At 30.3% G+C, this 13,018-nt stretch overlaps 1 protein-coding gene across 1 annotated transcript; it reads left to right on the top strand.

The window, feature by feature from the left end:
- The first annotated feature begins 749 nt into the window (after positions 1-749).
- Positions 750-6,438, top strand: LOC135133841 (uncharacterized). The gene is made up of 3 exons (XM_064062359.1): positions 750-803; positions 5,979-6,306; positions 6,353-6,438. Exons 1-3 carry the CDS (start codon positions 750-752, stop codon positions 6,436-6,438), a joined length of 468 nt encoding a protein of 155 aa, XP_063918429.1.
- Positions 6,439-13,018: the final 6,580 nt, after the last annotated feature.

The following is a 13,018-nucleotide window of genomic DNA, read 5'->3' as shown; positions in this document are numbered from 1 at the left end:
TTAGCTATTTTCAAATTCAAACTTATCCGGAAACTCTCATCAGGGAGATATAAATTCGTGAGGTATTCGTTCCTAGACAGGAATTTCATATTCTAGATTGGAGAGAGCGAACTAAATATATACAGGGTGAAATAAACATATATTTATTATTATTGAAGCAAAAACTGTGTAGTTAGTATATTTACAATGACGTGCACAATTAAATGCACCAGAAGTTTAATTACCCTATAATTTATTTCGTGCTGCTCCCATTAATTCATAACATTAATTACCATTTTCCCCTCAACCAGACACATTTACATCCCGAATCTGGAACAGTGCAAACATCGCCGAGTGCACTCAATCCCGCCCGGCGAACTACTCACCAAACAACCCCCAAAGAAAACTAACTTGTTCGTGGACATATTTGCGGTCCGCGCTCCCATTCCAGATCAAAACGCGAAAATCCAGGTGTTCTTAATCGCAGCTCCGTTCCCGTTCCTCGCCGGCTTGGCGAAACTTTTACAATTCCGAGTGAAATAATAATTTAAAAAATTCCAATTTAACTTTAAATACGGCGACTCGGTTTAATGCAAAAACAATCCCGGCACGGCTAAATTCGTTTTTAATTGTGCAGCTCTTCCGCGTATTTTATTTATATTAATTATTTTGCGCGGCCATCCCTTCCGGCATGCACTAATTTTTGAAAATGTATCTGAAGCCGGCCTGCCACGGGCGAAATTCATTTAAGCCACATATGAACGAGGAGGATGCTGAGCAATAATCAGAGCCGGGATAAGGCCGAACTTTTGCAATACCGCAGGGTATTGTACGTGCGTTAATCTTGGTCGGGTTTTTGAAAATTGTAGTTTTATTGAGGCTGGGGGAGGGCGAATGGAGATCGGGAAAGATAATTAGCACTGTTTTTGTAACGAAAAGGTTTATTTCAAAATAGGTGTGTTGTTGGGTTTTATTTATTCACATAAATGTTTAAAATTTATTAATAAATTAATTCTCCGCTCTTTGCTACTTGGTCTGGTCCGATTTTCAATGCCGCTTTGGTTGACTTATCTTCCCTAATCCAAATCATTTGTTTCTTACAAAAAAAAAAAAAACAGATTGACCAATACTCAATGTTTTTGAAACTAGAAATTGTACTTTATATAATATGTAAGTTAATCGTGACTCGTCAAAATAGCCCGCAAAAAGCAGGTCTTGGAAAATCAGCTCATCAAAATGATCCGGTATGAAATTTTTCTAGATAACAAACGAAATTACTATAAATTTTCCCTTCACAAAATACAACTGTCTTAATGATGCACTATTTAGTTGAGTGTAAGAAAAAATGTATCTCTCATTTCCGTCCGTCTGTCTGTTTGTCTGTCGTCGGTCCAGATTTTTATTAGACTGATTATCTCTGAAACTTCTTGACCGATTATTGTTAAATTTAATATTCTATATGTATTTGGAATATCGTGTATATTGTGTAAAACGCTAAGAAAAATTTCGCTAATCATTCCCACCACCAATACAATGACGTCATCTTCAAAATTTACACTAGTCAATCTTATTTAAATTTTATTAAATGACGTACTTCTGCGTGTGTGATTTACAGATCTGTTGTGAGTTTTTTTTTTTATTCTAAATTTAAATAACGAAAAAATTCTATGCTCTGCGTTCCGACGTAATGTCCGTAAAGATGGCAACAAATAATTTAATTTTAATAAAGATTCATGGCCTGAAGGATCGCAAGAAAATTTAATCGACAGGATTTTTTCTATAATCTCGAGGCGCTCGTGAATTAAACCTTTTATACTCGCTGGAAGACGACTAGTTTTCTTTATTTGTGGAACAATCTACTATTTTCTACACCTTATATTTCACTCGCTTTTTCTTCGTTTATAGTTATAGTGATAGTGATGTTTTGTCAGATAAAAATACAAAAAATAGAATCTGTAATAAGGAAAATATAAAATACAAGTGTAAATAGTCTTAATCAACCAAAATTTTGGAAAGATTGTCATTAATTTTTAAATTCTCTAAATTTAAACTGTTATTATTTTTTTTAAACAATAAATTTCGTCTTCTTTTTGCTGCAATTAATTTTGGTACTACTATTTTTTTAATAAAATTAATCACTGAAATGGAGGCGGGCGGGTGGGCGGGGTTTATATTATATATGTCCTTCTGCAGAGTGGGAGTGGTAAGTACATAACGGAAACTAGTATTATTTGTTACACGATTTATTTCTTATTTCAGGAGAAAAATCAATGAGAGAAGAGGGGGTGGGTGGGTGGGGCAAAGTTTATCTTTTTCATAGAGAGTCTTTTATAGGCAAGCAGTAGGCCCGCCCACCCGCCCCCTCTTCATTCTGGTGACTACTCCTAATATTGTTAATTATTGTCTTATTAGAACATTCGGCAAATCTGTTAATCCGTTGGTGAGAAAACAGATAAATTATTATTTTCGTTCTGCAAATCATTCGATTTAAACCTTATATTTCAAGGATTTTTTTTCATTTATAGTGATGTTTTATTTCCCATATTACATATATGTACAACATACGTTAATGGCATGTCAAATAAAAATACAAAAAATAGAATATGTAATAAGGAAAATATAAAACACAAGGGTAAATAATCTTAACCAACCGAAATTTTAGACAGTTGGTAATTAATTTTTAAATTCTCTAAACTTAAAATGTTATTTTTTTTGGACAACAAATTTCGTCTTCTTTGTGCTGCAATTAATTTTGGTTCTACTATTTTTTTAATATAATTAATCACCGAAATGGAGGCGGGCGGGTGGGCGGGGTTTATATTATACATGTTCTTCTGCAGAGTGGGAGTGGTAAGCACATAACGGAAACTAGCCTGTAAAAAAGGGCTTTTTTATTGTACTATTTGTTACAAGATATAATTTTTATTTCAGGAGAAAAATCAATGAGAGAAGAGGAGGTGGGTGGGTGGGGCTAAATTTACCTTTTTCCTAGAGAGTCTTTTATAGGCAAGCAGTGGGCCCACCCACCCGCCCCCTCTTCACTCTGGTGACCACTCTTAATACTGTTAATATTTCCGGAAAACCCATTGAGACGCACGTTGATGAAAATTTGACAACAACTATGAGATATGTCACGTGTTTCTGACAACCAATTCTATAACCTAAATTGTTTTTATACTGAAACTGTCATTTCATATATATATCGAAATATTCGAAGCGAAATTATAATTTTTTGAAATTTTTAAAAATTGTCATATTTCAATGGGCGATTTTGGAAAAACGGTTGGATTGATCGAAGAAATCAGGCCGGAAGTAACTTCCGCGGCCCGAAATCTACGAGAAAACGTGTTTCATTAAATTTTCGAAAATAGTCGAAAATGGGTGAAAAATTTGCTTAAATCGGGTATACATGTAATTTTTTTATTGTACTATTTGTTATAAGACTTAATTCTTATATCAGGTGAAAAATCAATGAGAGAAGAGGGGTTGGGTGGGCGGGGTTAAGTTTAACTTTTTCCTAGAGAATCTTTTATAGGCATGCAATGGGCCCGCCCACCCACCCCCTCTTTATTCTGGTGACCACTCTTAATACTATTAATTATTTCAGGAAAAGCCGCCGAGACGATGGTTCATGATAAATTTGATAATTATGACATACGTCACGTCTTTCTGACAACCAGTTATATAACCTAAATTATTTTTATATTGAAACTGGCTTTTCATATATACAGGGTGTTATTGAAAGGTACGTACAAAAAAATTGACAGTTCTTCGCGAAGTCTAAGAAGTCAGAAAAACTTATTTTGTGTTATCAAAATTATAAGGGAAAAATTAACCCTTATCCAACCTTTTTAGACGCTACTGAACGATAAATAGGTAAAATTAATTTATTTTAGCAAATCCTAGCAACTGTAACAATAAAACTTTTGTCAAGACTAAATGTTGCTATAGAAACGAGAGATGATCTTTTTATCAGAGGCGTACAACAAATTTGGACATAAATTTTAATAATTTTTATATCTAAAAGGAGAACACTTTTACCTGAACTTTTTTTAACTTTTAGCATCCATACGTCAAGACCAAATGTCGATTTTATTTTGTACGTACCTTTCAATAACACGCTGTATATATCGAAATATTCGGAGTGAAATTATAATTTTTTGAAAATTTTAAAAACTGCCATGTTTCAATGGGCGATTTTTGAAAAACGGTTGGATTTATCGAAGAAATCAGGCCGGAAGTGGCTTCCGCGACGCGAAATCTACGAGAAAACGTGTTTCGTTAAATTTTCGAAAATAGTCGAAAAAGGGTGAAAAATTTGCTTAAATCGGGTATACATGTAATTTTTTTGTTGTACTATTTGTTATAAGAATTATTTCTTATTTCAGGAGAAAAATCAATGAATGAAGAGAGGGTGGGTGGGCGGGGCAAAGTTTATCTTTTTCCTAGAGAGTCTTTTATAGGCAAGCAGTAGGCCCGCCCACCCGCCCCCTCTTCATTCTGGTGACCACTCTTAATACTGTTAATTGTTTCCAGAAAACACGTCGAGACGAACGTTCACGATAAATTTGACAACTATGACATACGTCACGTGTTTATGAGAGCCAGAAATAACCTAAATTATTTTTATATTGAAACTGTCATTTCATATATATATATATCGAAATATTCGGAGTGAAATTATAATTTTTCGAAATTTTTAAAAATTGCCATGTTTCAATGCGCGATTTTGGAAAAACGGTTGGATTTATGGAAGAAATCAGACCGGAAATAACTTCCGCGGCCCGAAGTCTACGAGAAAACGTGTTTAATTAAATTTTCTAAAATAGTCTAAAATAGGTGAAAATTTGCTTAAATCGGGTATACATGTAATTTTTTTGTTGTACTATTTGTTATAAGATTTTTTTCTTATATCAGGAGAAAAATCAATGAGATAAGAGAGGGTGGGTGGGCGGGGCTAAGTTTTAGTTTTTCCTAGAGAGTCTTTTTTAGACAAACAATGAGCCCTCCCACCCACCCTCTCTTCATTCTGGTGACCATTTTTTCAGGAAAACCCGTCGAGACGAACGTTCATGATAGCCCCGCCTTCTCTTTTCTTAGAGGGTATGTCATTTGCCAAAATCAGTCTTATGTCAGCCGGTATTAGCTCCGCTCACTCGCCCTCTCTTTTCTTAGAGGGTATGTTATTTGCCAAAATTGATGTTATTTTATGTTACTTGCTAATAGAAGACTGATTTTGGCAATTGTATATCCTCTAAGAAAAAAAATCCAGAAACTTGAAAATCGAAAACCCAAAAATTGTAAAGATCGAAAAATTGAAAAATTAAATATGTGACGAGAAATTGAAAAATTAAAAATCGAAACATTAAAAATTGATAAAATGAAAAGTTGAATAAATGAAAAAGTTTTAGAACGCAATAATTAACAAATGGAATTTTTTTTAATTATAATTATTTAATATTTAAAATGAAAATCAAAAAATTTCAAACCGAAAAATTGAAAAATCCAAAAATTGAAAATTTTTAAATTCAAAAAAAGGATAATTATAAAATCAGGACAATAAAAACACAAAAATTAAAAAAAAATAAAGAAAATAAACATAACGAAGTGAAATGTCAAACTCAAAGAGACACAAAGAAATGAATAATTGGAAAATTGGAAATCGAAAAATTGAAGAAACAAAAAATTGAAAAAACAAAAAATTATAAAATCTGAACACACAAGAATCGAATAATTGATAAAATAAAGAAAATAAAAAATTGAGATGAAAAACTGAAAATCCAGAAACTGAAAACTCAAGAAATCGAACAAGCAAGGATGCGCAAGGATGACACGCAAAATCGTGAAGCGTTCCACATTTTTAAAAAGCCAATTCGACACTGTTCCTTCTGAGACGGGCATTCCAAAAAAGTAGTCCTATTGTCTTTGCGAAATTATATAAAACATTTGTAAGACCCTTACTAGAATTTGCGAACAGTGTATGGTCGCCTATTTTACAGAAAGACATCCTTTTGCTGGAATCTGTCCAACGTAGGGCTACAAGAATACCGTTTGGTAGAGTACGGCCTCAATACCATGAAAGACTCGCAATAATGAAAATTCTAACTTTATCAAATAGACGCGTAAGAGGTGATCTTATCACGACATTTCAAGCCATGTCCAATAAGTCGTCTCCGATACACAAGCTCTTCATACTTAGTGCACATACTCTTACTAGAGGACATTCTTTTAAATTGGCTAAAGAAAAGTTTAAGACTACGGTAAGGCAGCACTTCTTGAGTAATAGAGTTTTTCAGCAATGGAATTCTTTGCCGGAAGAAATAGTCAGTTCACAATCAACAATGGCTTTTAAAATTAAATATGACATTTACAGCTCCCAATAGAAATATTGGGTACTTCCCACTAACACGACGGCGCGGGCATAACAGGCGTAGACCTCTGCCCGATCGCCTAACATAATAATAATAATAATAATAATAATAATAATTGCAAAATCTAAAAGTTGAAAAATTTTAAAGTTGGAAAATTGAAAAACTAAAAAAATTAAACTGAAAAACTAAAAATTGCAAATCCAAAATAACTGAAACAAAAGGCAAAATCGAAAAATTGAAAAATTCAAGTAATTTCTGCGGCCTGAAAACTACCAGAAAATGTATTTAGTTAAATTTCGAAAATCGTCGAAAATGGGTCGAAATTTACATAGTACTTGCAAAGAAAAGACTGATTTTGGCAATTAATATATCCTTTAAGAATATAGAGGGCGGGTGGGCGGGGATAGTATTTAAAATCGAAAACCGAAAAATTGTAAAGTCGAAAAATGAAAAATTAAATATGTATAGAGAAATTGACAAATTATAAAAATCGAAACATTAAAAATTGATAAAATGGAAAGTTGAATAAATGAAAAAGTTTTAGAACCCAATAAATAAAAAAAATTGAAAAATTATAATTATTATTCCGCATTTTAAATGAAAATTTTAAAATTTCAAACCGAAAAATTGAAAAATCCAAAAATTGAAAATTTTCACATTCAAAAAAGGAAAATTATATAGTGATTTTATAATTTTCCTTTTATATCATAGTCGTACAATGTAGTTTATGACGCCGTGTTCAATTTTTACCCGAAAGGTTCAGATTTTTGGAAAAAACGAATTTTTTGTCGTAATTTATGTATGTGGGTTTTTATTGTCGCATTTTTATCGGTGTCGGGATTTTTTTTGAACAATCAAATCTCGATAAATCAGGAATGCAAAATTAACAAATCGCAAAATTGAAGAACATCTAAAACCAGGAAGTCGAAAAATAGAAAGATTAAGAAATATTGAAAAAATAAAATATCAAAAGATTGAAAAATCTAAAACTGAAATATCTAAAAACTGAAAAATCGAAAAATCAAAAAAGTGAAGTCGAAAAATAGAAACCTTAAAAAATCAAAAACCTGAAAAATCAAAAAATTAAAGAATTGAAGAACAGGAATATCGAAACTCTCGAATGTCAAGAAATGGGAAAATCCAAACATCGCTTAATTGAGAAATCGAAAAATTGAGAGTTTATAAAAGTCAAATTTGAAAAATTAAAAAATCGAAAATTTGACAAAATGACAATTGAAAAACAGAAAATCTAAAACCGGGAAGTCGAAAAATCAAAAGATTAAGAAATTGAAACATTTGAAAAATTAGAAAACTTGAGAAATTGAAAAATCTAAAATTTAGAAATTAAAAAATCTAAAATTTAAAAATTGAAAAAATGAAAAATCGAAAAAGTAAAAAAATCGAAACATTGAAAAATCCAGGAGTCAAAAATCGATTTTGACTTTTTTAAATTCTAGATTTTTCGGTTTCTCGATTTATCGAGACTTCAATGCTTCTTGAATTTTAAATTTTTTGATTTTTCGACATCTCGACTTTTCGATTTCCCGGTTTTTTAGATTTTTACGAGTTTTCAATTTTTCGATTTTCAATTTCTTCTTTTTCAATTTTTTAATTTTTCGATTTAACAATTTTGTGATGTTTTGATTTTTCAATTTTTAAAATTTTTAAATTTCCGATTTTTCGACATCTCGAATTTTCGATTTCCCGGTTTTTAAATTTTTCGAGTTTTCCGGTTTTCGATTTTTCAATTTTGCAATGTTTCGATATTTCAATTTTTCAACTTTTCGGTTTCATAACTTTTCGAGATTTCAATTTTTCGATTTTTTAAATTTACAATTAAGTACATATATCCCGATTTTTAGGTTTTTTGAATTAAGAGGAATCGAGTAATTGATAAAATAAAGAAAATAAAAAATTGTAATTAAAAACTTAAAATCCAGAAACTGAAAAAATATAAATTGAAAACTCAAGAAATCGAACAGTTGCAAAATCTACAAGTTGAGAAATTTAAAAATTGGAACATTGAAAAACTAAAAAAATTAAACTGAAAAACTCTAAAAATTGCAAATCCAAAATAACTGAAACAAAATGCAAAATTGAAAAATTGAAAAATTCAAGTAATTTCTGCGGCCTGAAAACTACCAGAAAATGTATTTAGTTAAATTTCGAAAATCGTCGAAAATGGGTCGAAATTTACATAGTACTTGCAAAGAAAATACTGATTTTGGCAATTAATATATCCTTTAAGAAAATAGAGGGCGGGTGGGCGGGGATAGTATTTAAACTCGAAAACTGAAAAATTGTAAAGATCGAAAAATGAAAAATTAAATATGTATAGAGAAATTGAAAAATTATAAAAATCGAAACTTTAAAAATTGATGAAATGGAAAGTTGAAAAAATGAAAAAGTTTTAGAACCCAATAAATAGAAAAATTTGAAAAATTATAATTATTATTCAGCATTTTAAATGAAAATCATAAAACTTCAAACCGAAAAATTGAAAAATCAAAAAATTGAAAATTTTCACATTCAAAAAAGGAAAATTATATAGTGATTTTATAATTTTCCTTTTATATCATAGTCGTACGATGTAGTTTATGACGCCGTGTTCAATTTTTACCCGAAACGTCCAGATTTTTAGAAAAAAAGAAATTTTTTGTCGTAATTTTTGTGGGCTTGTATTGTCGCTTTTTCATCGGTGATCGGAATTTTTTTGGCGTGTTTTTTGTGTGACTTTCTTTTATTCGCTTTTTTGTCGCTTTGTTGCAGCTTTTTTTAAACGTTTTTTCAGGTCACTGTTTTACTAGATTTTATTATTTGCTTTTTTTGTCACCATTTCCTTGGCTTTCATCGTTTTTTTTTTATTTTTTTGTCCCCGTTTTTTATTCTTTTGTTCTGACACACTTTTTGTGTTATTATTATTATGATGTGACTTTAAATGTTGAAATATAATCAACTATAACGTTCCCTAAGTAATGTTATTATTATTAGTGCTGTTATTATTATTCATATTAAAAATTTTTTTTATTAAAATTTCCACCATTTGTTTGTGGCAAATCCCGCCCTGCACAGAAAATGGCTCGCTAAGTGTAGCACACAATTTATGGTTGCGGTTTCATTGGGCCGCATTTTTGAGTGATCACCCCAATAAAATTTTATAGGGGTGCAAATTGAACGTTTCTACTACGCACGATAAGCGCAAAATAAAACCAAGCTAACTTATTACTGAAAACTGAAAATCGTGTAAATTTTCACAAAAAAAAAAAACGGAAAATACGAAAATCGGTATCATAACGCGCCGGAAAACTTTCACATATAAGGTGCAATAAAGCCCGAAAAAATAATCTCTATATTAAAATACTCACGATGTAAATTGTGATGTAAACACAGACGCAGACAAGCCCTGATGAATAAATATTCGAAACTTTTGAGCGGCTGCTTCAGGAAAAGTTTGAACGTTGTTGTTACAGAGCTGAATAACATTACAGTTTAGTAAGTAGAATAGAGCACCGGGGCGAAATCAGCGCCTATAAATATTTATAAGGATTAACGAATTAATTTTTACTACTTCTTTATTTCAGGCGAAATTTTTCATCCGAAACTATTATCAATCGCTGTTTGTTCTCCTTCCTTCTTTGCATACATTGGCGAACGCGTGGGCGCTATCAAAATAGAATCGTTGTCAACACGCACATCAATTCTATCAAACTTTTTCCACCCCCGCTGCGAAGTTCGCCTTATTCCATGCTTCTGGTAAAGTTTTCGGTTTAAATCGGCGATTTTATGGCCGCAGACACGCTTTGTTCGCTCTCGTTACGTCCAGATATGTAATCCCCCGACATAACTCTCCCCTAATCGATCCACCAGTTCGTCTTAGATTAAGCCAGCTCCGAATGATTTACGTGCGTCTTTGATTTATCCCCGCCCGGTTTATTGTGTTTTGATTTTTTGTTTACTACTTCACTGCTCGTTTTCCCAATCAAAGTGTCGGCGCTGGAATTTATTTCGCGTTTGAAAGAATTTTTTTATTCGGCTCGAAATGGGCTCCGAAGTGTTATTGTGTCTGCAGCGATTCTAAATGCAAATTCGCGACAGGTTGCGAGGGTTCGGCTCGGAATGGAGCGATGAGCGAATTATGTTTTGTTCTTCCTGTAGTTCAGATATGCCTGTTAGAGTGCTGCAGTGTCAAAATAATTTAGGTTATATAATTTTTTGTCAAAAATACGTGTATTTCATTGTTTCATTTTGGTTGTAGACAAATGTATCAAAGTTATATAAATGTGTATATCAGAAGATTCTTATTTTACTTTTTCTGTCTGTTTCAGTTTTCAAAGTTACAAAAAATTCAAATTTTTACCGCATTTTTCGAAAATATTGTTCCGTGATCCTAAACTCGCTATATTATTGGAATCAGCACGCCAAGATTTACAAACATGAATTTTTTGAGAATTCATAAACGATTTAAACGATTTTTTCAAAAATGAAATTTTCCTCTCTCTACCGTTATCACTTCACTTTTCAAAACTTTTAAAACTTTTTGATTTATTCAACTTTTCATTTTTTCAATTTTAAAAGTTTCGATTTTTAATTTTCCAATTTCTCAATACATATTTAATAGTTCAATTTTTCGATCTTTCAAAGTTGCAGTTTTTCAACTTTACAATTTTTCGATGATACAATTTTTGGGCTTCCTATTTTTCGATTCGATTCGCTTTTTCTTTTTAGCAATTTTTAGATTTTTAAGTTTCTCGATTTTTTATCTTAGAGGGTATATTAATTGCCAAAATCAGTCTTTTGTAGCAAAAACTAACAAGATGTAGTACCCATTGTAAATACTATGCAAATTTCGATCCATTTTGGACGATTTTCGAAATTTAACTAATTAAATTTTCTGGTAGATTTCGGGTCGTAGAAGTCACTTGAATTTTTCAATTCTTCAATTTTCCATTTTTTTTTCAATTTTTCGAGTATTCCAGTTTTAATTTGTTTAATTTTTCAATTTTCCAACTATTAAAATTTCAATTTTTAAATTTTGCAATTGTTCGATTTGAGTTTCTTGAGTTTTCAATTTATAATTTTTCAGTTTTTCGGTTTCCAGTTTTCGTTTCAATTTTAATTTTCTTTATTTTATCAATTATTTGGGATTTCACTTCGTTACGTTTATTTTCTTTATTTTCTAAAATTTCCGGTTTTTCATTGTCCTTTTACCAAAAAATGGTCACAAAAATTCTAATAGGGGGCCAAAAAAATTTAGTCACAAAAAACGAAACAAAAAAAAGACAATGATTCTTGATTGTTTAGAGTCTATAATTTTTTTGTTTTTTCAATTTTTTATTTCTTCAGTTTTTTGTTTCTTCAATTTTTCGATTTGCGATAGTTAATTTTTCATTTTTTTTGTTTCTTTGAGTTTGAGATTTCAATTGGTTATATTTATTTTCTTTATTTTTGTTTAATGTTTGGTTTTTTTATTGTCCTAATTTTATAATATTCCTTTTTTTGTATGTAAAAATTTCCAATTTTTGGAGTTTTGAATTTTTCGGTTTGAAATTTTATGATTTTCATTTTATATGGAATAATAATTACAATTTTTAAAAATGTTTCTACTTTCAAATATTTAGTTTCAAAACTTTTTCGATATTTCGATTCGCAATTTTTCGAGCTTTTCAGTTTATATTTTTTACTTTTTTAATTTTCCAACTTTAAAGTTTTTCAATTTTTATATTGAGTTTCTCAAGTTTTTCAATTTTTATATTGAGTTTCTCGAGTTTTCAATTTATAATTTTTCAATTTTTCGAATTTTCAATTTTTGGTTTCAATTTTTTATTTTCTTTATTTTATCAATTATTCGATTCTTGATTGTTTAGATTTTATAATTTTTTTGTTTTTTCAATTTCTTATTTCTTCAGTTTTTCGATTTGCGATTTTTAATTTTTCTTTTTTTTTTGTTTCTTTGTGTTTGAGATTTCACTTGGTTACATTTATTTTCTTTACTTTTGTTTAATTTTCGTTTTTTCGTTGCTCTAATTTTATAATTTCCCTTTTTTTGATTGTAAAAATTACCAATTTTTGGATTTTTGAATTTTTCGGTTTAAAATTTTATGATTTTCATTTTAAATACGTAATAATAATTATAATTTTTAAAAATTTTTTACTTTGCAAATATTTGGTTTTAAAACATTTTCATTTATTCAACTTTTCATTTTTTGAATTTTTTATTGTGTCGATTTTTAATTTTTCAATTTCTCGATACATATTTAATTTTTCAATTAGTCTTATCTTCACAAATACTAGCCCCCCCATCTATTTTCTTAGAGGGTATGTTAATTGACAAAATCAGTCTTTTCATAGCGAGTACTAGCCCCGCCCACCCACCCTTTCTTTATTTTCTTAGAGGATATGTCATTCGCCAAAATCGGTCTTATCTTTGCAAATTTCGACCCATTATCGACGATTTTCGAAATTTAACTAAATTCATTTTCTGTAGATTTCGAGCCGCAGAAGTGACTTGAGTTTTTCAATTCTTCCATTTTTCATTTTTCTCAGTTTTTCGATTTGCAATTTTCCGAGTTTTCCAGTTAAAATTTTTTTGTTTTTCAATTTTCCAACTTTAAAATTTGTTAATTTTTAGATTTTGCGTTGTTCGATTTGACTTCTCGAGTTTTTCCGTT

The sequence above is a fragment of the Zophobas morio genome, unplaced genomic scaffold (assembly GCF_036711695.1).
Source record: "Zophobas morio isolate AGI-343-1 ecotype UQ-CSIRO unplaced genomic scaffold, CSIRO_AGI_Zmor_V1 ptg000022l, whole genome shotgun sequence".
Lineage (NCBI taxonomy): Eukaryota > Metazoa > Arthropoda > Insecta > Coleoptera > Tenebrionidae > Zophobas > Zophobas morio.
Note: the sequence above shows the minus strand (reverse complement) of the source record. Positions and strands in the feature narration are given on the sequence as shown.